Here is a 23,229-nt window from a genome sequence, read left to right on the forward strand (position 1 = left end):
CTGATGAACACTGTATAAATAGAAAATAATGCTTCTCTGAGGTCGGAGTAAACAAATGTCAGGGAATAACTATTGATCACTCAATACTCACAACAATACCATCTATTGTTTGTTTTGTGAGCTTACGCAAGAGACATGAGAAATGCTCCTTCATGTACATCATTATTGCTGCACGATGGTGAACTTGACAATAACATAAGATCATGAACTTGACTGCACAACATCCATCTGTAAAGTGACAGTTCACTCAAAGTACAACAAAACACATTTCTTCACTTAACCCTCATTGAATCTCTGCATGCAGATACTTTTGATTTTATCTGTACTGGTTTTGAGATACCTGTTTCTGATTTCTGCCTAAACCCCAATACAGTGCAGGTACAGCTGAGTGATTAACAGTTGTCAAATCACAAGAGACATAGTTTTAATGAACTGTCAACTGTTGCCAGCAAACTTTCTCAGCTGTCACTAATTAGTGTGAATTCTATAAGTTGGACAAACTACAGAATAAAATTCTTTCCGCTTATCAATATCACACACTTGGCCCAAAGTGCCTCTGTTTCTTCGAGAGAAAAAACAGCACTCTGTATCATTTTGATGTTAGAAATGACAGAATGGACTCTATGGATTTGCTCTTCAAAAAGACCAATTAAGTGTTGCAGGCTTTTGTCATTCTCTGCTCGTACTTACACATGCAAAAAGTAATGCACTGTTATGTGCATATCACCCGCATAATTGTGAGAGAGGAGGCTGTGACCACATGACCTATGTGCTACAGGCTGTCATCCGTCATATGACACATACAAAGGATGAAGCTAGGCGATGCAGTATAGAAGGCCAAACAAACACAGGACTTTTGCTGTGATCCAGACAAATCGGAATTCAAAAACTTCCACTCTCCTCCTAGATACGCAGAATAGCATTCATTAGTGAATGATATATTTAGATACATTTCTAAGTAAAAGTGCTATGTTATGTACAGTAATGTATAATTGCATCTTTTCCAGCATGCATTGTTTTCCCTCCTCTGTTTCACTTACATATGCAAGGAGACTGCGCTGCTGAAAGTTCAACTGAATGTTCACCAGGCTGTTCTAATGCGCTGTTCATATGTATTCTTATGAAAAAAAACAATGCACCACAATTGGTATGTAACCCACGTAATAGTGAGCCTGTAATTTGTGTATATCCCATGTGTGATCATGTGATTGATGCACTGACGCAAGGGGGGAAGAAAGTAGGATAAAAACCAAGTCTGTTTAAGGAAGCAGGTTAGTGTGGTGGATTGGTCAAACAACACAGGACTTTCAGCTGTTCGGATTGGTGTAACCTCTGAGGTATTTTAAGGTTTGTCATTACTATGTTTCTTCTCCTAAACCTAACGTACATAACTTTACTCGACTATACCTAAAGACCCACTACCATGTTTCTTGGCCTAAACTTAACCAAAGTAACTTTACCTCAATTATGTAACGTCATTCGTTGGGTGCTAATTCATCGGATATTATTTACACATGACAAGGCTTGACAAAGAAACTTAAGTTTGTCACAGTCAGCCATGTTCTTGTTTATGTTTGGCGTTGTACACTTGGAATGCTTGGAAATTAGAAATTTCAACTGGCAAATTCCAGCCACCAACTTTTACCAGAAGGCAGCATTAGATCCAGGAGACCGGGGTTCTTGTCCCATGTGTAAACAAAAAGCCAACGTCGTTGAGTTATTTATGTACATACTTAAAGTCCTGTTGTCATGTCATATTAAGTATCATGTAACAAAGCTCAACCGTGATTCTTTTCCTAAATTTAACCTAACCAGTAGGGGCGCTAAATCGTAAGATATTATATGAACCGTGTGCATAACTTTTCATAAGATATCATACGAATTGCAGTATGAAGATACGTTGAGTGATGAAACTTCCTCTTAACTATCTCCCACATTGCTTCACATCACATCACTTCTGACAGGTACCACCAGCAGCTTGCAAATACTGTAGTAGTTGAAATTTTCTAGTTGAACTTTGAAGTCCATCATATAATTGTTTTCAGCTTATCTTCGTAATAGCCTTCAAGATTTTAACAACCATCAGCAATTTTTTTTCATTATTACGATTATAATAATACTCGTAAACTTTTCTGTAGAAAGTCATTCCAGCCAACACTATCTGCATGGCTTGATACCATGATAATTTTTCGTCTTGCTTCTGGCGGGGGGGGAACCCTCCCTCTTAACGACTTCATGACTTTTGAGGCAGTTTACAGTAAACCCAATCATATCTTCAGTGACGTTGTTGACGCAGTGGAGTGTAAAACAACAAAGCATGCTCAGTGTGCGGTTTGGTAAAGAAGTGCAGCTGTAAAGGAGTTTGTGTGAGGGAGGAGACGAGGGGTTGGAGGGGGGACATCCTGTGAGACCAGCACAGGTGGTTGGGAGGGGGGTTGGTGTAGTGGGTGGGAGGGGAGGAGGAAGGGTTGTGGGCGTGGAAGAGCAGTAATGTGCCCACTTCCTGCACCGAGCCCCCGTGCTATACTGTAAAACAGTAAGCTTACAACGAGATCAGCAGGATTTGCCGGCGGTGGCTTCCTGCCATTTCACAGCAGGCATCCATAGGTGGAGATCCTGTCTGCGTACTCTAGTGTCCCACTGCGCCTCGTACTTTTCCTTATGATGCTTTTATTTTTCTGATTGTGGCACAGGAAAAAGAGCAATAAAAAGAATATTAATTCTACAGTGAAAAACTGTGAAATGAGAGCATTAAAACAGAGAGCATGACGTTTACTTCAATGGGTTTTTCATTTGTTGCACACAGATGTGGAATGGAAAACATGAAAGTTGATGTGTTGGGTTAAATCCATGTATACAGCCCTTCCTGTGGGGGAGTAATGTGTGTGTGGACACTTGTCAGCCAGGTTTATGCTGATTTCATCCTGTAATTTCAAGTGAATGAGCCTATAAAAACCTAACGATCACGGGTCTTCTCGGGGCATGTTTGCAGCGGTGCAATCATACACTGCTGTTGGTTGTCGGTGGGAACGATGCCATTCAAACTTGGGTGGCACCAATTAAATCCTTCCATGTCAACCTCATTTTGGTTTGTTAGTTGCATCCACAGACTGATTATTGGTTTGTGTATATTTCAGTTGTTGCCAAAAAGCCTGGTAACATTGAATGATTCTCAGGTTCTGTTCAGTGATGATGCTTTGGAATATTCACCACCAATGGTTCGAGCAGTCGGTGATAATTGCTGGGGGTGCAATGTGGATCCAGACATTCGGTATCAGTGGTAAACAGATTACATGCCCACCCATCAGCCAGAACAATACATCCTTATTTTCCTGTATAAAAACATCACAATAGTTAGAGGGATAGTTTGCAGATCTTTTGCAGTGGGGCTGTCCTCAGTTAATGTATTGCATACAGTACGGGGTTTCTCCAGTTCAGAGAAGCAGGCAGGAGTACTGCTTAGGAAGGTAAGCAATGTACTGTTGTGGGTTTAAGCAAGTATTTTAGCGACTTACAAAAAGTCCCACATTAAAAAATGAAAAACATTTACATGCTAAATTCACCGTTTTACCTTGAAGCAGACAGCCTGATCTGATTCCCTATCTACGCTCTCATCAAAGCCACCAGATTCCATTTACAAAAACAGTAATTTTAGTTTACTGAATACAGGAGCTGCTGGTCAACCACTGCCTAGATCAGTTCATTTGTTTGTGTTATTGTGTGGCTTTGGTGGATCAAAACTAACTCCTTTTAAATGCCAAAGTCATACAATAACACAAACTAACTAACTGACGGAGGCAGCGGTAGACCAGCAGCTTCTATATTCAGTAATGTTAAATTACTGTTTTTCTCAATGGAATCTGGCTTTGACAAGAGCTTCATTTTTCCTTTTGAAATTGCTGTCTAATGGCAAGGTAAAGTGGTGAAAATATTCTAGATATAGCGTACACTTCCGTGTTGGTCCTGCCTGCTTCTCTGAACTGGGACCGTGCTGACCAGCGTCCTCTGGCTATGGATGAGTTATTTAGTCATTTTTTAGTTAACCCATATTTAACCAGGTAAGTACCATTGAGATCAACGATCTCTTTTACAAGGGAGACCTGGCCAAGACAGCAGCATGCAAAAAAGTTACAGCCAGACAACCACACAATAAAAAGCACAAGACGTACAGTAACATGTAGAGATATTAGAACAACTACGCACAATGACAAGAACCAACCGATTCATTCATCCGTGCTTTAAAGTCAGGCAGAGACCAATGCTAAAGAACCTCACACAACATCACCGCAAAATTTCTGAACTATCCCTTTAAAGCTGAAATCTTTGGTATCTTTAATAATGTGAACATTTAGTTGAAATTGTACTCTGAAGTAGCATGGAATGACTAATGGGCTGGATACAGTTCAAAACAGACTGGCACACAGTTCTGTTTTTACTATAGTGTATGTCTGCATGACGTTTTCACACATTTGTCAAGTACATATCATACATGCTTTCGCCCACGTGAAAATTCATGTCATGTGGACCCCTGCAGATATGTGCATTCAGAAAGTATAGTTAGGATTTTAGGCTGGAATTATGGATCTCCAGAGATAGCCTACACATACAAATACTCAAGTTGGCTGGTTAATCCTAATCCTTTGGGAGGTGTGTTCTGAACAGGAAAAAACCCCACAAATGCTGCCATTTCTGTGCATGTTTTCCTACATGAAGTCTGCCGAAGCATGTTCCAGCCTTCAGTGTGAAACTCATGTCACACTACATTAATTTATATCCTATTTTGGAATACTATATGATGACTTATCTGCTTTTTTATAGCATGCAGTACTATGTACTAAGTACTTTTACATGATTTATTTTGTGATATACTATACTCAGACTTTTCATGTGTTTATTATGATACAATTTACTATTACTTTTTATATGATTTTTTATGGCATACTATACTCTGACTATTCATATGATGAATGCAGATTGAACAGGCTTTATTAGTATTAATACCGTAAAAGTAAGAGGCTGTTAGCCCAAGCATTGAGATTAAAAAGCTGCTAACAGCGCTGTGGAGATCACATTTTAGTAAAAGTGAGTTTTGAAAGTTTGCACAAGATGTAAATCATGTGCTACAGAAATACCTGAGAATGTTATCTCTGAGATGAAGTAGCATATTACATTGAACTGAATAATTATGTAAGAAAAACACCACACGGGAGCTTAAATGTTTTTTAAGATAAAATTTTCAATTCTTTACCTTGTGTTCTTTTTGCTTTTTCATTATGAACACTTTAATGAAAATGATTCATATCAGAAAATTACAAATTATTAATGATGAATAATCAGCAGCAAAGTTACAAATCTGATGATTATACTTAGGATTTAGAAAGACAGGAAATGACCCCAGAGCAAAAGGTTTTACAGGCATCAGAAGACAGATGCTGACATCTGATAGCCAGCAGTTACTCATCATGCAAGACCTCAAATAATGAAAGGTGTTTTTGATGGTGTGACATCCTGAAGAGGTAAATGATAGCGAAAAAGGACACAATCAGTTGGAGCCCTTTTAAGTGAAGTCAAGAAGTATGAACCCAAATGACCCTAATGAACCCTCAGGCAGCACAGGAAACCAACAGTGGGTGTGATCTAAGTTCATGGTGAGTTCTATGGGTGTCCATTTGTGTCTCCCTCTGGCCTGCGGTGAGTAAGCAGACTCTTGTTGTGTACCTGCAGCGATCACATGCTGCCCTGTGCAGTCCATTGGCTGGGCCGTGTCATTCAGGACAGATGGTGAAAGGTCAACAAGGCAGAGTTGTGGACGGTTCACTGTTGATACTGAGTCACAAGATCTGTCAGCCAAGTGTGTCAGAACAAACCTGCCTCTGACTTTTAAACCTTTTATTCACTCACTATTTTATCTTCCTACCAATACCATATATTTTTGTTACCTTATTTTGAAAGAAATAAGGTTTTTTTTTCTACTGTTAGACAGAACTCCCTAACTATTAGTTACTTAATATATTTTAGTTTCATTCTCTATGTCTACATGCTAAGCATTTGTGATGAGAAAGAAACAGTTTAAAACAGTTTAAAAGTGGACATTGTTTCTCCGTCTAAATGTAGCTTTTAAATAGTTGAAGAGAAAAGAGAATTACACTTGTAAATGAAGTTTACTTCTTAGACAGGCTTAACAAAGATACTCCCTTATCAAAGACACAAGCATTTGCGTTGTTTGTGAGTCTATCCTGTGCTGCTGTTTAAAGAGGAAGCACGCCTCAACAGAAGCACAATAGTATGCGGAGTTTGATGAGATGGGATCTCAGAATTTTTTAGACAGTGGTTGTGCAATTAAATAAAATTAATTTAGATGGTGAGGAATGTCAGAATTAGTTATTTGTTCATTTTAAGTGTGTTTATAGTACAGTAATCTATAAATAGATATCTGCATATATATGCAGAATCTGTAGGGGAATGAACAAAATTTTGGTATCGGAAGTGGTCTAGATTCTGTTTGTAGTCCGTACAACTAGTATTGATCAATCATATTTGAATGGCAAGTAAACAGTCTTTGTGGAGAGACAGAACCCATTGAAATGCAATCTTGAAACCCACTGGCTATCGTCTGAAGAGTTAGCTTTATATTAGCTTTTTTGCTTTCATGTGCAGATATTCTTTTTACAGAGATAAGCAGAAATGACTGGTGCACAGCAGAGAACGTCTTGGCTCAGATGTTTGCTGGCTACAACGGATAAGCCCGAAAAAATGACCCTCACCCCAAGAGGCTTTATCATAGTCAGATTGAAAGCGGATGGGTTCTGAGATTGATACTATAGTATTGAACAATGAGCTGAGACATTGTTGTTATGTGCAACTTAAGAGATAAACAGAGATATATCTTCTGACAAAAGATTTTCTCAAGGTGCACCTACAAACTTTTTTCAGCGCTTTTCAACCACTTCCTTATATCTCCTACTGATGATGAAGACCATGAGATAGGATAGAAAAAGTAAGTAAGTGGAGCTTGAGTTAAGGTTATTTGGTCAGACTATTATTTCTGAGGTTAAGAATGAACTTCACAGTCATAAATATAGCCTATTATATGATTTTGTATTCCAGTGTAGAGTCTTGACCATCTGCAAATCATTTTTATCATTTAAAGGGTTACTTCTGTATTTTTCAACCTGCACCCTGTTTTCCCATGTTTTTATGTCTAAGTGAGTGAATGGAGACAACAGTTTTTGAAATCAACCTGGTCTTACTTCGATGTCATCGCAAACTGGTGCTTGGTCAGTGATGTCTGGCGTCATACACCGATGAAAGCTATTCTTTCACGTCGGCATGATGCGTATTGTATAACGGCACCTGGCAGCATCAAGGGGAAAGGCAGTGGGACAACAACGAACGTTAAGGTAGTGGAAGTCCAACAACCACTTACTTTCACCCGGGATGCCTGTGTTCGCTTCCTGTAGGATTGTGAGGCCAAACCCTGTTGTTTTTTCCGAAACCCAACCACGTGCACATCGGCAAAACTTAACCACGTGCTTTTGTTGTTGAAGGAATGTTCACACCATTAATGTACGCCCACTAAAAATGCTTCTTTTGCCACTGACAGGCTCCCCTTGTTATTATAAGTGTCTGAAAATGACATAAAACATTTTTCTTTACCTTTCGCTTGATCCGGTCTGGTTGTTATTGTGTTTGTTTAAGTCTAATTGAGTTAAGTTGTTGCAGGAAGACAATAACAAACAGACCAGATCAAAAGAAAGGTAAAGGAAAACATTTTATTTCTCTGTAGGGATCCTTCAAAATAATCAGTGGCAAAAACTTTCAGTGGACGTACATTGACGGTGCGTTATTTGCCTTGAATATGACATTACAGCCTGTTTTACCGTTGCCAGCTGCAGCCCTTTCGCTTGATACTGGAGCAGTTTAAAAAACTAAACAGGTTAAAAAATATCAAAGTATTCTTTAACTAAAGAATGTTAAATGTTGCCTAAACACAAGTCGATCTAATCACACATTCAATGCTAGCTTTCAATACCAGACAGTTTTTGATACTGTACCACAGACACATTTTGGTCTGTACCAATGAAGTCTTTAGGTTTTAAGACAAAACAGAATGATTAACAAGAGCATGATTTTATTTCTCTGGGATAAAAATGTTGCACATGTTTAAAGTCCAGTTCTAGAGGCTTTTCTTTAAATGGTGGAGAAGAAGAAAGACTGGGAAACAAAGGCGGACACAGGGAGAGTTAGTGAGAGTGGAGATCAATAGTCATGGCTGCATGAGAGGATGTAGGAGCTGGCCATTTAGATGGATTACAGTAGCACAGCTTCCCTTTCATCTCACTCAGGGATTGTGTCTGGAGGGGAGGAAGCAAATTGGTTCTCATCATGCTTACCAAGTGCTGCTCAGTCTGATTCTGATAGCAGAGTCTGTTTGAACACTGTGATGTATATTCCTCCAGGATGATGTACAAGAGGAACATTTATGCTGCGTTTTAAGGCGACTGTCACAGTCATCTTCTCCTCCAAGAGCACACTGACAGACCACAAACAGGCTAATCCATCACACTCTGCTCTGCAGCTTTTCCAAAATGTGATTCATCAGCAGGCCGCTGTAACCATCGTGATATCTGTGTCACAAACGTGCAGCTGCGAGCACGTTCAGGTTGAGCTGTGTGATTGTGATCAGTCAACACTGGTGGCAGAATAAGAAGAGAAGAAGAAAAAGCAGATTTCACAGCTGATTTCAGATGTGAAAGCGAAGGATTATTTCAACGACCAGCACACACAGAGACGCAGCGCCGTTAGCTCTCACTACCTCACCCTGAACTGTCTGTGGTTTAAACTGCTCTGATAACTGTGATGTGACTCTGGCTCCTCTGTCCAGCCACATTTTAGAATTCAAAACTAAATCTGATCTGTGGCTGCAGAAATGAATGTATAAAATTACTTATTAATCTATCTTTTTTAAACAAGCACATTAATTGAGTGCTCATTCTTGATCTTAGAAATACTCCACTCCACCTAGTAGCTAACAGCAGAGTCTTTTTTTAAAATGAGAAATTGCCATTGTAATTTCCATCAATATAAAGTGCTCTTTTAACTTCTTATTTTCCAACCAACTGCACAAACACTTAGAGGCAGGCTATTGGTATAATTTCATTTTTTTTTCTTTTTTTTTTTTAATTTATAAAGCCCAATATCACAAATCACAATTTGCCTCACAGGGCTTCACAGCATATGACATCCCTCTGTCCTTAGGACCCTCGCAGCGGATAGGGAAAAACTCCCCAAAAAAACCCTTTAACGGGATAAAAAAAACTGAAACTGAGAAAAACAGCAAAGCCTCTTTGAATCAAATTGATATTTTCATTCATTTTGGGCCTTTTCTGTGAAATCAGTTACTTTTCTGAGCACTACTAAGAGGGGGATATTATGAAGCAAACATAACTTTCAGATACAGTGATGTGAAGCATTTTGGTAAAGCGCGTGGCTGGAAATTAAGTGGGTAGAGTTTGTTACCATGGAGATGGGGAAATAAATGTTCTTGGACTTCAAAAGTTAATACGTCATATAAAAAGTCAGTAATGAGTCATACATATTGTAGCCCCAGTTAAGATTATTGCATTATAAAATACTGGATTTAATTAAATACACAAAAATTAAACTCAAAATAGAATTTGCAAAATGTAATTTGACGAAACAAATCCTCCACTTTGTAACTGTTTCCATGGCTTTCAGCAGCATTTTGTGGTCATCTTTAGCTGACTTAACAAATTCAACAACTGAGCAAACTTTATCTCCTGAGGAAGATCACAAGATACAGCTGAAAGCTCGAGCAAAAAGCTTGTAAACTAGATCAGGTCATGTTTTGTCTAGCAACATGAAAAATGAACTTTAATGGTTATAGCCTAAAAGTAGGGCTGCAACTTACAATTATTTTCACTTCTGTCTGTTTTTTTTATTCAGTTAATTGATTACTTGTTTGGTCACTCAAATGTTAGAAAATGTCGATCAGTGTTTCCCAAAGGCCAAGATAACGTCCTCAAATGTCTTGGTTTATCACAACCAACAGATTATAAGGTTACTTCTAAAAAGATTACCCAAACAGATTAACTGATTGTCAAATTAGCTGTTGTTACAATGGACAACTAGTCAATTAATCAATTAATCATAGCAACTCTACCTTAGTAAATCAGTCTAAGAAAAGCTCTCTTGTCTAGGAAGGCAAATTAACTTGAATGTCGAGGAACAGCAATGTTGTGAAATCAAATACATTCTCTTCTGTCTATTATTTTTCCTCTTTCCTTTATTCCTGATTCTGGATTCTAGAAAAATTCTGAAACAAGTAAACTTGAAACTTTAAGGCAGAAGCATTCACATTAATGTACAGTTATTTAGGTTTTTTTCACGTTATTTAAATCTTAATTCAAAGAGAGTAAAGTACTGTTTTAGTTTGCTCTCCACTGCTTCACATAATGCCCTCGCACATTAGTTTTGTCAAATATATTAGCTTATTAATACACACTTTGAACATTTGAAACGGCTGCTCTCTGCTGCTAACTGAAAAAGAAAAGTCAGCATTGTCATGTTTTAGCTGTGTTATATTAATTCTTTTAATGAAAAATTTTAATATTGTAATGTCAATGTTAATTTCTCCCTGTGTTTTGAACATTGTATCAAATGTGGATATTTTTCAAGGTATTAAATTTAAGTTAGAAAATCCTGACAACACTATCATACATATGCAGTTCCTCCCTGTCTTGGCATAAAATTAATAAGAATCCTGAAGAATTACAAGTTTTCGAATAGGTGCTGAGACAAATGAAAGCATAGTAGCATTTGGAATCTTTACGACTGCAGTTGCAGATTGCATGAGTAATTGTGGATGATAGGAGGGTCTGTCTTTGCGCTGCAGAGACGCCCTCCCCGAGCACCAACCTGCCAATCATGCACCTGACGTTGCATCTTTCTGTCTGATAGTGATGTGTCAGTGTGACCGTAGACGCTACCCGTGGATAAATGATCACTAATCACCATCACAAGATGAAGGACGAGTCTGTAAGTAGCATGAGCACTCTTTACACTTCACTTTTTGTTTTTAAATGTCAAAACATTATTTCTGTTGGCAGGAAGGCTGTTTTTTTATTTTTTCCTGTTGTGGTTAGAGTGTGTGAAGCTGAGGCAAACATTTGTCACAGTTACAAACACAAACAGAAATTCAGACGCTGCTGTAGTCTGATTGCTTTAAATTTTCTACCCTTATTTTTTCAATAGATAATTTATAATCCCAGCAGCAACAAGACTTATGTATTCATTTGGCTTTGAATAATTCATGGATTCATTTCTGTTTTGAAGAAACAAAAATTCGCAGTCTAAGAATCATAAATTCTCCATTAAAGCCGATAATTTGAAGGCTCATAAAGACTGATAATATTACCGTGCACTCTCAAACACCATGAGAAAACCACACAGTTTGAAACTAATACATTTTGCACATTTCCATTTATAACTAACTGTTGCAAAGGAAATAAAGCTTCCCTCTCTGACTTCCTTTGCAGGTGCTAGAATAGCAGCTGTAGTAGACTTAATATTCAATGATAATTGATCCAACTGATCTCTCCTTTGCTAATGTGAATCTTTTAACAAGTCTTTTGGCCATTAAAACTCGCAAAATAAATTAAGAAAACCCATATGTTCAGCCCTTTCCACCTAGTATTAAATCCTGGTCAAATATCCCATTGAATGTACGCTTGTTAAAAGGGAAACTATAACTCTGAAGTGACATGCTGCTTACAGATCTCTTTATGGCAGCTCTCACGTGTATATAAAGTCAGAACGCTTATCCCTGATTTTCTGAAGAGTCTAGCAGCAAACACAAAGGTGTTCTTTGTGCTGGAGCTGTTAGTCTCATAGCCAGAGTTTGTGGCTTAGCGTATATAGTGGGGTTAAAGCTGCTGTAGTAAGAGTTCAAGTTGTCAGAGGACTAAGCCCAGACCACGTGGAGGGCTGGCATCTGTGTCTCGTGCCCTCAGACCAGCACAACGTGGAGACTGTTGGCGGCTGTGGCGTTTTGCTCTGGCCTATGACTCCTGGACCTCCCACTGTATAAAACATATATCTGACCCAACTGAAATCATAATTCACTTTTGCTGAGAGGTCAGTGTATATCTAGATGTTCTCAATTGACTAACATAGTAATTACCTAAAAGAAGAATTAACTGTGGTGATCTTAAGTTGGTTTAAAGGTGCATTGCTGACTGATGACATCGGTACTGTAATTTAAATGGTGCAATATTTGTTTTTGTGAGCACTAAAGATGGTTTGTCTTTGTCCATAACACACAGGTTGCTGAGGCCACAGGAGAATTCACTTAATTAAAGCTATACTTCAGTCGCCAAATTGCTATTTGTATATCAATCACTCACCCCGTGCTACATTGAATTTGTGAAGAAAATCTAGCGTTCTCCCATGTCTCCACTATGAATTAATCCAATATCAGAGAAAAGTTCAGATGAATTGAAGCCATAGGGGTCCACATTTAATAATACTAAACATATCAAAACACCTGTTTATAAACTTTCACACAACTCGTTCAGTGTAATCCAAGTCTCATTTATCCTGTCGTACACTCAGTACTTCCCAAACAGATAGCCCTTTCTGACGGGGTACTATACTAAACGTTAGACTTATATACGCTCTTCAAAGCCAGACTCCATTGACAAAAACAGTCATTTGACTTGGCTGAACATGGGAGCTACTGGTCTACCTCTGCCTCAATCAGTTAGTTAGTTTATGTTATTGTGGGACTGTTGCTCTCAAGGATTAGTTCAGATTCATCAAAGTCACACTAAAGCTCAAACAGACAAACTGATGGAGGCAGCAGTAGACCAGCAGCTCCTATGTTAAGCAATGTAAAATTACTGTTTTTTTCAGTGAAGTCTGGCTTTAAAGAGAGCATAGATAAGTTTTATTTTCCATTTAGTTCCTCGTTAGAAATGGCTGTCTGTTTGGGAAGTACTGAGCATACGACTGGATAAATGAGACTTGGATTATGCTGCACAAGATGTGTGAGAGTTTGTCAACAGATGTTTTGATATAGTTTTGCTGTTATTGCACTCGGCCCCTTATTACTTCACTTCATCAATAATTTTCCCTATTTTTGGATTATTTGTGGAGGCATGTGAGAAAAACTGCACAAATTTTTGCACAAATTCCAAGTAACTTGGGTTGAGTGATTTATATTCACATGGTCATTTGGGAGGTAAAGTATTCCTTTAAATAAGTATTTTAGTTTACCAGTAAGACCCACTGGAACATCTTAACAAGGTGGCACAGGCATTTTAATGCAGTCTCTTTAGGTTGTTTAATATTTCTTAACTATTCTACCTAGGGGTGTAAGAAATGTCTCAAACAGGAAGCTTAAATCCTGAATGACTTCCTGTTTCCTGTTCTTGCTCAGGCCAACTGAATCTTGTGTGGCTGTTAAAACAATGTCAGGCAAAACCCAGGAGAAAAAGGAGTAAACCTGGAGGAGGAGACGAACATGTCAAAAGAAACTGTAAATCCAAAGTTCTTTTCCCGTCGAAGGGAAATATGAAAAAATAGAAAAAAAAGTATTCCAAGTATCCAAAGGTTTTTTCTCTCTCCAAATAGCATTCACGAGACGTTTGTGTTGAGGATGTTGTACAACAGAATGCAGACTTTAAAGGGATAATCTGTTGTGTTTTTTTTTTGTTTTTTTGTATGAGGTACTTATCCACAGTCACTGTATTACATACTGTACAGTAGAGGCTGGTCAACACGCCCTCAATTTGGAGAAGCAGGCAGGAGTACCGCCACAGACGCTAAGCAATGCACTGAGGTGGACGCGCGCAAAATGTATTTTAGCCACCTAAAACTAATGCTAATATTCTAATTGCTTTATTTTGCTGTCAGACATCAATTTCCGACAGAAATGAAGCTGTTACATCACCCTTGTCAAAGCCAGACTTCATTGGGAAAAACAGTGATTTAATTTTGAAGAACCCAGAAGCTGCTGGTCTACCGCTGCATTGATCAGTTAGTTTCTTTGTGTTATTGTGTGACTGGCATTTAAAAGGGTTTGTCTGGATTGACTGAAGTCACACAATAACACAAACAAACTAACTGATAAAGGCAGTGGTAGACCAGCAGCTCCCGTCTTCAGCAAGCTAAAATGACTGTTTTTGTCAGTGTAGTCTGGTGGCTTTTTTATTTATAACATTTTACCTTGCTGTCGAAAGCCCTTTTCAAGGGGAACTGAGGCTGTTATCTATGCTCTATTTACGGTCACCAGACACCAAAGACAATAGCAGTAATTTTACCTCATAGAACACAGGAGTTTTTGGTCTACTGCTGCCTCAATTAGTTAGTTTTTGTGTGATTTTGTGTGAACTTTGTGATTCTGAACTAACCCTTTAAAACACCAGAGTCTAGTTTAGGATTCTTTACTCATTATTTTCCCATACTCCTGGGATTCCATATTCTTAAAACGTACTTAAGAGTAAGTCCCTATTTGTTTAAGGATATATCCTAAGGCATTGACTTAAGTTAATTTTCTGCAGGTCCTCCCTTCTAAAGATCTTGTAAAACATTCTTCTCAAAGCTCTATGCCCCTGAGCATTTTTTTTCTTCTATGAAATGTGTGGAAACTACCGTAGTATTGTTAGTTCAACATCTTGAAATAAGACAGAACTGTAAAAATATGAAATACAAAAGCAGTCCATCTTTCAGAGAAGTGCTTGCACATCAGAAACGAGCAAAAACATCCCATCACACTTGTCATACTTCATTTCTTCTTACATAAAGCCAGCAGTTGTAAGGGGTCTGTGAACTGGCTGCCCTCTGATCCAGCCTGAGTGTTTGAGCAGTGAAGGAGTAACCCAAGCACACCATTCACACATGGCCCATATCTGGAAGTTTAAGTGCCATTGCTTGTTGCCGGGGTTTGTGTGAGGCCTCTCTGAAGTATCTGCGCTCAACTGTACGAGCCTGTCTGCCTGTCTGCTTCCCATGATGCACCTCCCCATCTCCAGCCTGGCGAAGGCAGTGAAAGAAGCCATTGTTCCTGTCACTCCGAGGCATGTTGCATGCACTTCTGACACAGAGTGGGAGAAAGTATTCCCTTTATACCCCAGGAATGTCTTTGAATCAATCAAGTCTGTATGAGTCCTTTAGTCACTAATGTGCTTGTGTTTGAAAGTATTGTACAGTGTGAAAAGGAATGTGGCGGAGATAAAAAGACAGGTTTACAAGTTTTCAAATCAAAAGCAACACCTTGTTTTATGCTAATTTCCTTCCTTATTGAGGCATTTTTCATTTTTTCGCCTGACCTTGAGCAAAGACCACCTCCAGAGCCCGATTCAGATGTCTGATCCCCTCAATCGAGCAGCCTGTTCACACTTTGCAAGAAAACAAGTGGCTTTCAGGACTTCTCTCCCTTTAATTCCTTTCTTTTCTCACTGAGCTTTGATTGATGTGCAGCGAAAACCACGGTTGGAAAAGCTTGCAGCTCTTCTCGTGGATTTTTCCTGCATGATGTAATGTTTTGGTGATAGTATGCCATGTGCTGTGACATCAAAACAAAAGAAATATCCGTCTCTGAAAAGGTGGACTTCTCCTTCTTCTCAGGCAGATCATTTATGCTTCACATACCATGAGACCCTTTGAATCCCCTAAAACAGGACGTTCTTTGCTTTGACATGCGTGAGAATGTTTGATTCTCGCTGTTCTCATGTTCCATATAAAATAGTAATAGAAATGAGGGTTCCTGGTCCTATTTTTGAATCTATAAATGGTGCAAGAAAGCCTATCCTTGTTTTGTTTTTTTAAATTTAATTCAAACTTGAGCTGGGTCGTAGGAGCCACAACTACTCAGGGTGTAAACCAAGAGCGCTACACAGAGGTCACAAAACGCTGCCCTATACGTCAGTGGTGAGTCTATTTTTAACCCTGCTGTATCACGTATCACCTCTTGCCATTTTGTTCCTTTGTTCAGTGAGGAGGGATATTTCAGGACACTCTCGGGTAGCGTGGGAGGCGAGGTGAGGCGGATCCTCTCCCCAACAGTTGATCTTCCCCCTTGCTTCGTGTGTGTGTGTGAGGGGAGGTGAAGCCCACGCCTGCCACTGACCTGTTGCAGAGGTTAAAAATGTGCTCTTCCCATTCATTAGGCTGGGCGGTCCACGCTGCTACCAAGCGCTTTCACTACATCTGTATTTGCGGTCTCTGATAGGATCCAGATGGTAGTCTGGAACACCCGTGCAGATCTCATACGAGCTTCACATATGGTGAACAGTAAAGGGATATTTAAAGGAGCCTTGCACCCGGGTCAGTCTGTGAACGAGTGATGGTCTGTGCATTTGTAGTTTTAATATTTCATTTATATTCTGCAGTGAGCAGCCCCCCTAACCCTAAAGAACACCTTCAGAACATACATGCTGAACATCCCAACAGTTTTCTTTCATAAATAGTGTTTTAGAACATGTGCAGTACCACCCACACACTGATGTTGTTTGTGGGTGTCTTAACTTATTCTGTAAATAACAGTGTATGACATGCCTAGCTAAAATGGAACTGTAGCCTAGTAAATGAAGAGAATGAAAACCGAGCAAAAGCAGCCCAAGTTTCAAAAGCTAAAAAGCAGAGGTGTGAACTCAAGTCACATGACTTGGACTCGAGTCACAAATTTGATGACTTTAGACTTGACTTGAAAAAAAAAAAAAATTGCAACACAATTTGGACTTCAACATCAATAACGTGTGACTTGAAAATACTTGATACCTTCCCACAAGTCCAAAGATTAAAAAGTATGTTATTTTTAAACGGCGCCACAAATCAATTCATTTCCCTTTATTTCCTGAATCAGCTAACATTAATGCTGTTCACTGCCAGCAAGTCTACACCTCATTTCCGAGATGATTCACTTTGTTTGAACAAAACAAACAGCATCCAGACGAGCAGCCGGAGAGAACTGTTAAGAAATTGAGAGACTGAAAATTATACCAAAGATAATTGCAAAAACTAAGCTATGCAGTGGTCAACAAAAAACAAATAACGTGTGGGTTGAAAATTACAGACTGTAACGCAACAACTTTAAAAATTTGTTTTGACAAATAAATACACATTTCAAAAAGTATTGATTTTTTTATATTTTATATATTATTGCTCTGCAGTTAAAATGGTATGAAATTTGTTGAGGAGTGCATTATGATTTGTTTAGGACTCAAAACTCAAAGTTTAGGACCTGGGACTTGATCTGGGACTTGTCAGTCATGACTTGAAACTTCACTTGAGACTTGCTTGTCTTTCCCTGTGACTACACTTGTGACTTGTTTGTCTTGATTTGGGACTTCACTGAGGACCTGTCAGTCTTAACGTACGACTTAACTGGGGACTTGCCTGTCTTGACTTGTGACTTAACTTAGCACTTGCTTGTGTTGACTTGAGACTTTACTTTGGACTGTCTTTTTTTTTTTTTTTTTTCTTCATAATGCAATACAAGTGTTCAACAGAAGGACACATACAACACAGTACAAGACAAAGGGGTGAACTAGACTAAAAAATTGAGCAGACAAATTAATAGAAAAAAAATTGCCTGTCTTGACTTGGGATTTGACTCGCAACTTGAGTACCAAGACAAAACAATGACTTGGTCCCACCTCTGCTAGAGGGTGAAAGGCACATAAAAAGTTGCCAAATGAATAAAACCATTCAGACATTTGAAACGTGCCATTTGTTGAGTTTTGAGGTCTAGTCGTCAGTGATCAGGACGAGACTTAATCTCCTTGAAGTAAAAGCCCACAGGCTCGTCTGCTGCTGTATTTGTTTGGGTTGGGTTATGATCATCCTATCCAGTCTGCTCCTGCTGCTGCTCTGTTTTGCTCAGATTTTTTTGCTGCTATGAATGTGGCGGGGGAATGTGCGTAGGGTGGGGTAACAGGGAGGAGGGGGGGAGCGCAGGAATTCCCACTCACTTGGCTCATCTTGCATTTGCTCTACTCCTTCACTGAATCTCCCCCGCTGCACATGGAAAAGGGGATGTTTTGTTTGTGAAACCCAGCGTTCTCCGGGCCGTGCACGCCATCCTTGTTTTTCATCAGAGACGCTGCACAATGTGGCAGCTTGGTTAGCAGGAGGAGCACCGCTGAGTTCATTAATCCGCCTGTCAAGGGCCCCTTTTTGCTTTTATTTTTAGCCAAAATCCATCAGGCCTGACAAGTGGGGCAATTTGAGCCAAGTCGAGGGCAGCGCTCCAGGTCCCTTCCACAAAGTCAATCTTATCCTCCCCTCTTGGGAAAAAAAACGCTCCGGACAGCCCTGCTCCGGGCCCGGGGTTTTGTTGAGTCATGTGAGATCATGTACACAGAAACACAGGAGAGGTGGGGGCTGAAGGTGGAGAGGGGGGGCTGCAGGGTAAACGAGTCGGGTGGGGTTAAGGCCGGGGGCAGCAGGGGAGCTAAAATCTGCTCACGGGCCAGCAGACAGCAGAACGCGCTGGTGCTAGCCTTGTATAAGGTAATGTCTAGCGAGCATGTTGGGGTGGGACATGTGCACAGATTTATTTTAATACACTGGCGGTGTTGCCAGTGGGGGGAGGGATGTCGAGCTTGCCAGCTCGTCCCAGGACCACTGTCACACTCCGGACAAGCAGGAACTTTTTAGTAGACAAACCCACCACAGGCGAATAAAAAACACTGAAAGGAGGCAAGTTTAAGTCTAAGTTTGACCTTCTAATCTGCATGATCACACTGGATTGTTTTTCCATCCCCTGAATGCTGTTTGAACTCGTTTTCCTCGTGCTGTCTTCATACGGCTGGACTAGCTCCTCTCACAGATGCATGTTTTGAGTGAATTGCCCTGCAGGGAGGTCTGGATTTAGCATGCCAGTCTTGTATTTAGCATCGCAGTGATACAGTATGAGTATGCTCAGAGGTGATAGACTGCTGGAGCTTCACATCTGACAGAATCCATCTATGCATCACATGTTCCGTATCAGCTTTAGAAAATGAAGCTTTCTTACCTGACTAAGTAGATACTGTTGACTCATCATTTATTAATTGGTGAATCTTGTCGTTTATAATTTAATCTATGAATATAATAATTATATGATAATAATATGACAATTAGTGGATTATCAAAATAGTGAAGGCTTATTCTTACAGTTGAAAGCTCAGGAAAAAGCTACACACAGTAAGTGGTAAGGATTTTTTTGTCAAATAGTTGTTGACTATTTTTCATTCTATTGCTAATCGATTAATCAACTCGTCCAGTCCCGAACAGCTACTCTGCAGTTCTTACATAGATTGAGGCTGTGTGTTGATTGGCGCAGCCTTCACATATATTTCAGTATCAGGATAAAAAAAAGTATGATTATGGTTTTGTGACTGTCAGTTTTCTTTTTCCTTTTATTTTCTTTTGGTTTTAGCCACACTGGCAGCGTGACTCAAGGCATGGCAATGTCGGTCAATCCGTCTACCACTTTGGTCTTGAAATATCCAAAGAATTTTTGGATTTAGAAATTTCCGTGATTCTGACTTTTGCTATAAGTGAAGTGTTTCAGCAGTCGTTGGATGAAATGACATAATGTGGTTCAGACATTCATGTCGTCCACAGAATGATTGGTTATAATTTTGGGGAAGCCTTGACTTCTGATTGAGCACCATCATCAGGTCAAATTTTCTTTTATGCTTCCATGCTGGCAAAGGCCATGGCCTGAGGCATTGTGTTTTTGGGATGTCCATATTATTCTTGTAAACTGAATATCTTAAATACACCTTGATGGATGTATTTGGCACAAATGTCAAAGTTCAATGTCACTGTGACCTCACAAAACATGGTTTGGGCCATAACCCAAGAATTCATGCACTAATTATGACAAACTTCTACACAAATGACTCATAGGAACAAATGATGAGGTCAAAAGTCAACTTCACTTTAACATCATAATGTTCTGGAAAAACACTTAACTCGACATTACTCAACATCCTATCTCAGGAACAGAAGAGGAGACATTTGGTCAGATACTGAACTGGTGACACTAACCATGAGTGTCCACCTTGAAACTGTGCTGATTGTATAGATCTTCTGTGCTGCCATGTTGAAAATGTGTGTGAAGCATCCTCGTTTTAGAATTTGTAGCCTCTTTTCAGCAACACTGAAGCACTGTCAACTGTCATGGCTGATGAATCTGAACAGACACTGATACAAACTGCAACTTAGCTGGTTGATGACGGCATAGTGTTAGCTTTCCTATTAGCCTCAGCTGTTCTTTGTATTTACTGCTAATAAGTAAATGTTAGCATGCTAACATTCAAAACTAAGATGGTGAAAATGATCGTTACACACTTAACATCAGTGTGTTAGCATTGTCATTGTCTGCATGTTAGCATGCAGACATTAGTGTCCAAAGTAGATCAAAGCACAAATGTTTCTAATTACTGAGGTGCTAGTGTGGCTGTAGACTCTTAGTGTTGTTGTGCAACTAAAGACAGATAGAGAAAGCATGTCTATCTTGCATCAATAATTGAATCTGAGCTAATTTTGGAGTTGGACCGGCACAGAATGCTACTATCAGGTTCAGCGTTAACTCAATGGCTGGTAGCCAGTGGCAGTGATACCCAGTGAGTGCTGCCTGGGTGTAAAATCCACTCTAAGAAGAGAAAATTGATTTCAACTTTGCATTAACTTTCTTCCTTGACAGCAGTATTAGCTTTGCAAGAACAGACCCCAGTGTTTTTTTTACATGGCAGATATTTTCCACTGTGGAATTAAACTGTTTAGAGGACACTGAGCGGGTTAATAAGTTTTATAGCCTATAAAAAGCGGCAACACTCTCGCAGGGCATAAATCAGTAGTCTGTCTATGCGGGGTGTTTCTAAGCATGTTGGAAACAAGGCTGTACACTGCAGTGGCAGCCCCTTTTACCCCACCTTGAGCGATGAAGGTCACAGAAGAGGAGAGTTAATGACCAACACACGGGGCAACTTTAATGAGCCCTGCACAAGTGTTATTTAGATTCCATTATGGCCTGTCTTCCCACTCCCGTTAGAGCTGTCAAGAGGCTGTATATTTTCCGTCTGTGCATGTGTGACTTTTGTCTCTGGGATGTATACGCTTCCATGCTGTTATGTATGTTCATGGGGGAGGGGAGGAGATGCTCCATGTGACAATTTACACAAAGAAAAAAATATCTAGACCACAATTCTGATGTTTAATATCTCATTACATTACAATAGAGCTCTAGTGTGAACTGTAAAAGTGCCCATTGTGTCAGCTGAGTTGGGAACTGCCCATTGGTCCGACAGCCCATTGGTTTGACATCCCATTGTTCCGACCATATTAAACCCATTGTTCCGAAGTCCGTTCCAAAATCATCATGATGCCCTGTGGTTAAGGTCTGGTTAGGTTTAGGCACAAAAACCACTTGGTTAGGGTCAGGAAAAGATCATGGTGTGGGTTAAAATGAAAAAGAAAGTGACAAACACATAAGCCGTGAGCCTGCTCCGCCTCAAGCCGGTCGCGGCGCACCATACGTCCGCCGCGAGCCGTTCAGCACTGCGGACAGTCGGACTAATGGGATGTCGAACCAATGGGCTGTCAAACCAATGACATGGACCCAGGAAAAGATCATGGTGTGGGTTAAAATGAAAAAGAAAGTGACAAACACATAAGCTGTGAGCCTGCTTCGCCTCAAGCCTTTCCCAGCTGACCCAGAGCCGGTCGCGGCGCACCATCAAGGTAGAAATACGCCCGCCGCGAGCCGTTCAGCACCGCGGACAGTCAGACCAATGACACGGACCCAGCTGAGTTACCCAGTGATGTTTAAAGGTGCATATATTGAGAGTCCAAAGCTATCACAGCCTATTAGCTGTGTTGCACCATCCACCATTATTTAACCCTGCTCGGCTGGAGTATAAACTACTCTATAAAGCAGACATGGTTTGCAGGCAGCCAGGGAACAGGAGTCAAGCTAACTAGCTTACCAACTGGCAGTTAGCAACACATTGTTACAGCTTCATGAGAGGCAAGAGCATGGGTCCACTAGAGAACTGGATACGCAGCTCAGCTTTGCTTCCAATTTTTTCCCATTTTTATATCCTCTGGCCCATAAAGCATTTTTTCCCATTATAAAAGAGACTTCTGTAAAACTGTTGGTTGGATACCTAGAACTGCAAACAAGGTCAATTGTGGACCTATCTGTTATGAAGTTTTTATCGATTTTTAAACCAAGAAAAGTGATTTAAAATCCATGACGTTATCATAGTGTAAAGTCTATGTTGTGGACGGGGACTCCTGGGCAGGGCCAGGGGGAGAAATAACTACTTCACATATTCAGTGGGCCACATACCCCAAGAACATAAACCCAGAACCTAGAACTTTTTAAGCGTATGCCCAGGCGAGCAATTCTCATTGGACTGAATAGGCTGCTACTACCACTAATTTGTATCTGTATGTGTGGTTAGCTCTCCAGCTACAGTGGTCTCCCAAATAGTTTTGAAAGTAGTCAATACTGCACCTTGCTCCTAGCCTCACCCATACAACCTCGTCCTTAGAACCCCCGTCACCCCCCCACCCGCCTGGTAAAGGTCCACCTCATTTGAACTCTGACCGCAGTTTGTAACACAGACATTCTGCTATAAATCTGAAGTCTTGAGCCAAGCTCAGATAACCCTGATGACATTGCTATTACATCATCAGGGGTCAGGCTTGACAAAGCTCCTCCAGAGCCAAGGAAGTCATTACACAACTGTTTTCGCAAGCTTGATGAGTAAACCTGATGTCTAAAATCAGTGGCCTCCATGAACTTGCTCCTACAGAGGCTTGTCCACCTTAGGGCAAAGACTGCATCTTTATGGCTGTGTATCAACATTAAAAATTGGTCTAACTCAAGTGGTTGGATAAGTCCACATCACAACTAACGACAATGACAGTGGCAAACAATATCATTAGGATCACTTTCAGAGTGATTTGATGAACGATAGAAACACTGACAGCCAGTCAATATCCATTCGAATATATGGGTGATGTCTTGTAAAACGCATATGTAACATAATATTAGGCTGTTAATTACACACAAAAAACGTCATTTTACCTGAGACATACTGACAAATGGTCTTTGGCGCTTATGCAATATTTGAAGTACATTTTGTCCCTGTCATGTCCTCTTTGATTAACACCAGGATGCCACCAAATTGATGCTGACTCAAAAGG

At 40.0% G+C, this 23,229-nt stretch overlaps 1 protein-coding gene across 2 annotated transcripts in view; it reads left to right on the plus strand.

Moving 5' to 3' along the window:
• The window catches only part of bach2b (BACH transcriptional regulator 2b), a 136,189-nt gene that overhangs the window by 12,496 nt on the left and 100,464 nt on the right, over nucleotides 1-23,229 (plus strand). The window contains exon 2 of one of the 2 annotated variants that reach the window (XM_078174085.1): nucleotides 10,981-11,058. The exons of the other annotated variant lie outside the window; for it this stretch is intronic. Coding sequence (XP_078030211.1) covers nucleotides 11,020-11,058 — 39 coding nt within the window. The 5' untranslated portion in view covers nucleotides 10,981-11,019. The remainder of the gene's footprint in view (nucleotides 1-10,980; nucleotides 11,059-23,229) is intronic. 2 annotated transcript variants of the gene reach the window in all.

The sequence above is a fragment of the Epinephelus lanceolatus genome, chromosome 13 (genome assembly GCF_041903045.1).
Source record: "Epinephelus lanceolatus isolate andai-2023 chromosome 13, ASM4190304v1, whole genome shotgun sequence".
NCBI lineage: Eukaryota > Metazoa > Chordata > Actinopteri > Perciformes > Serranidae > Epinephelus > Epinephelus lanceolatus.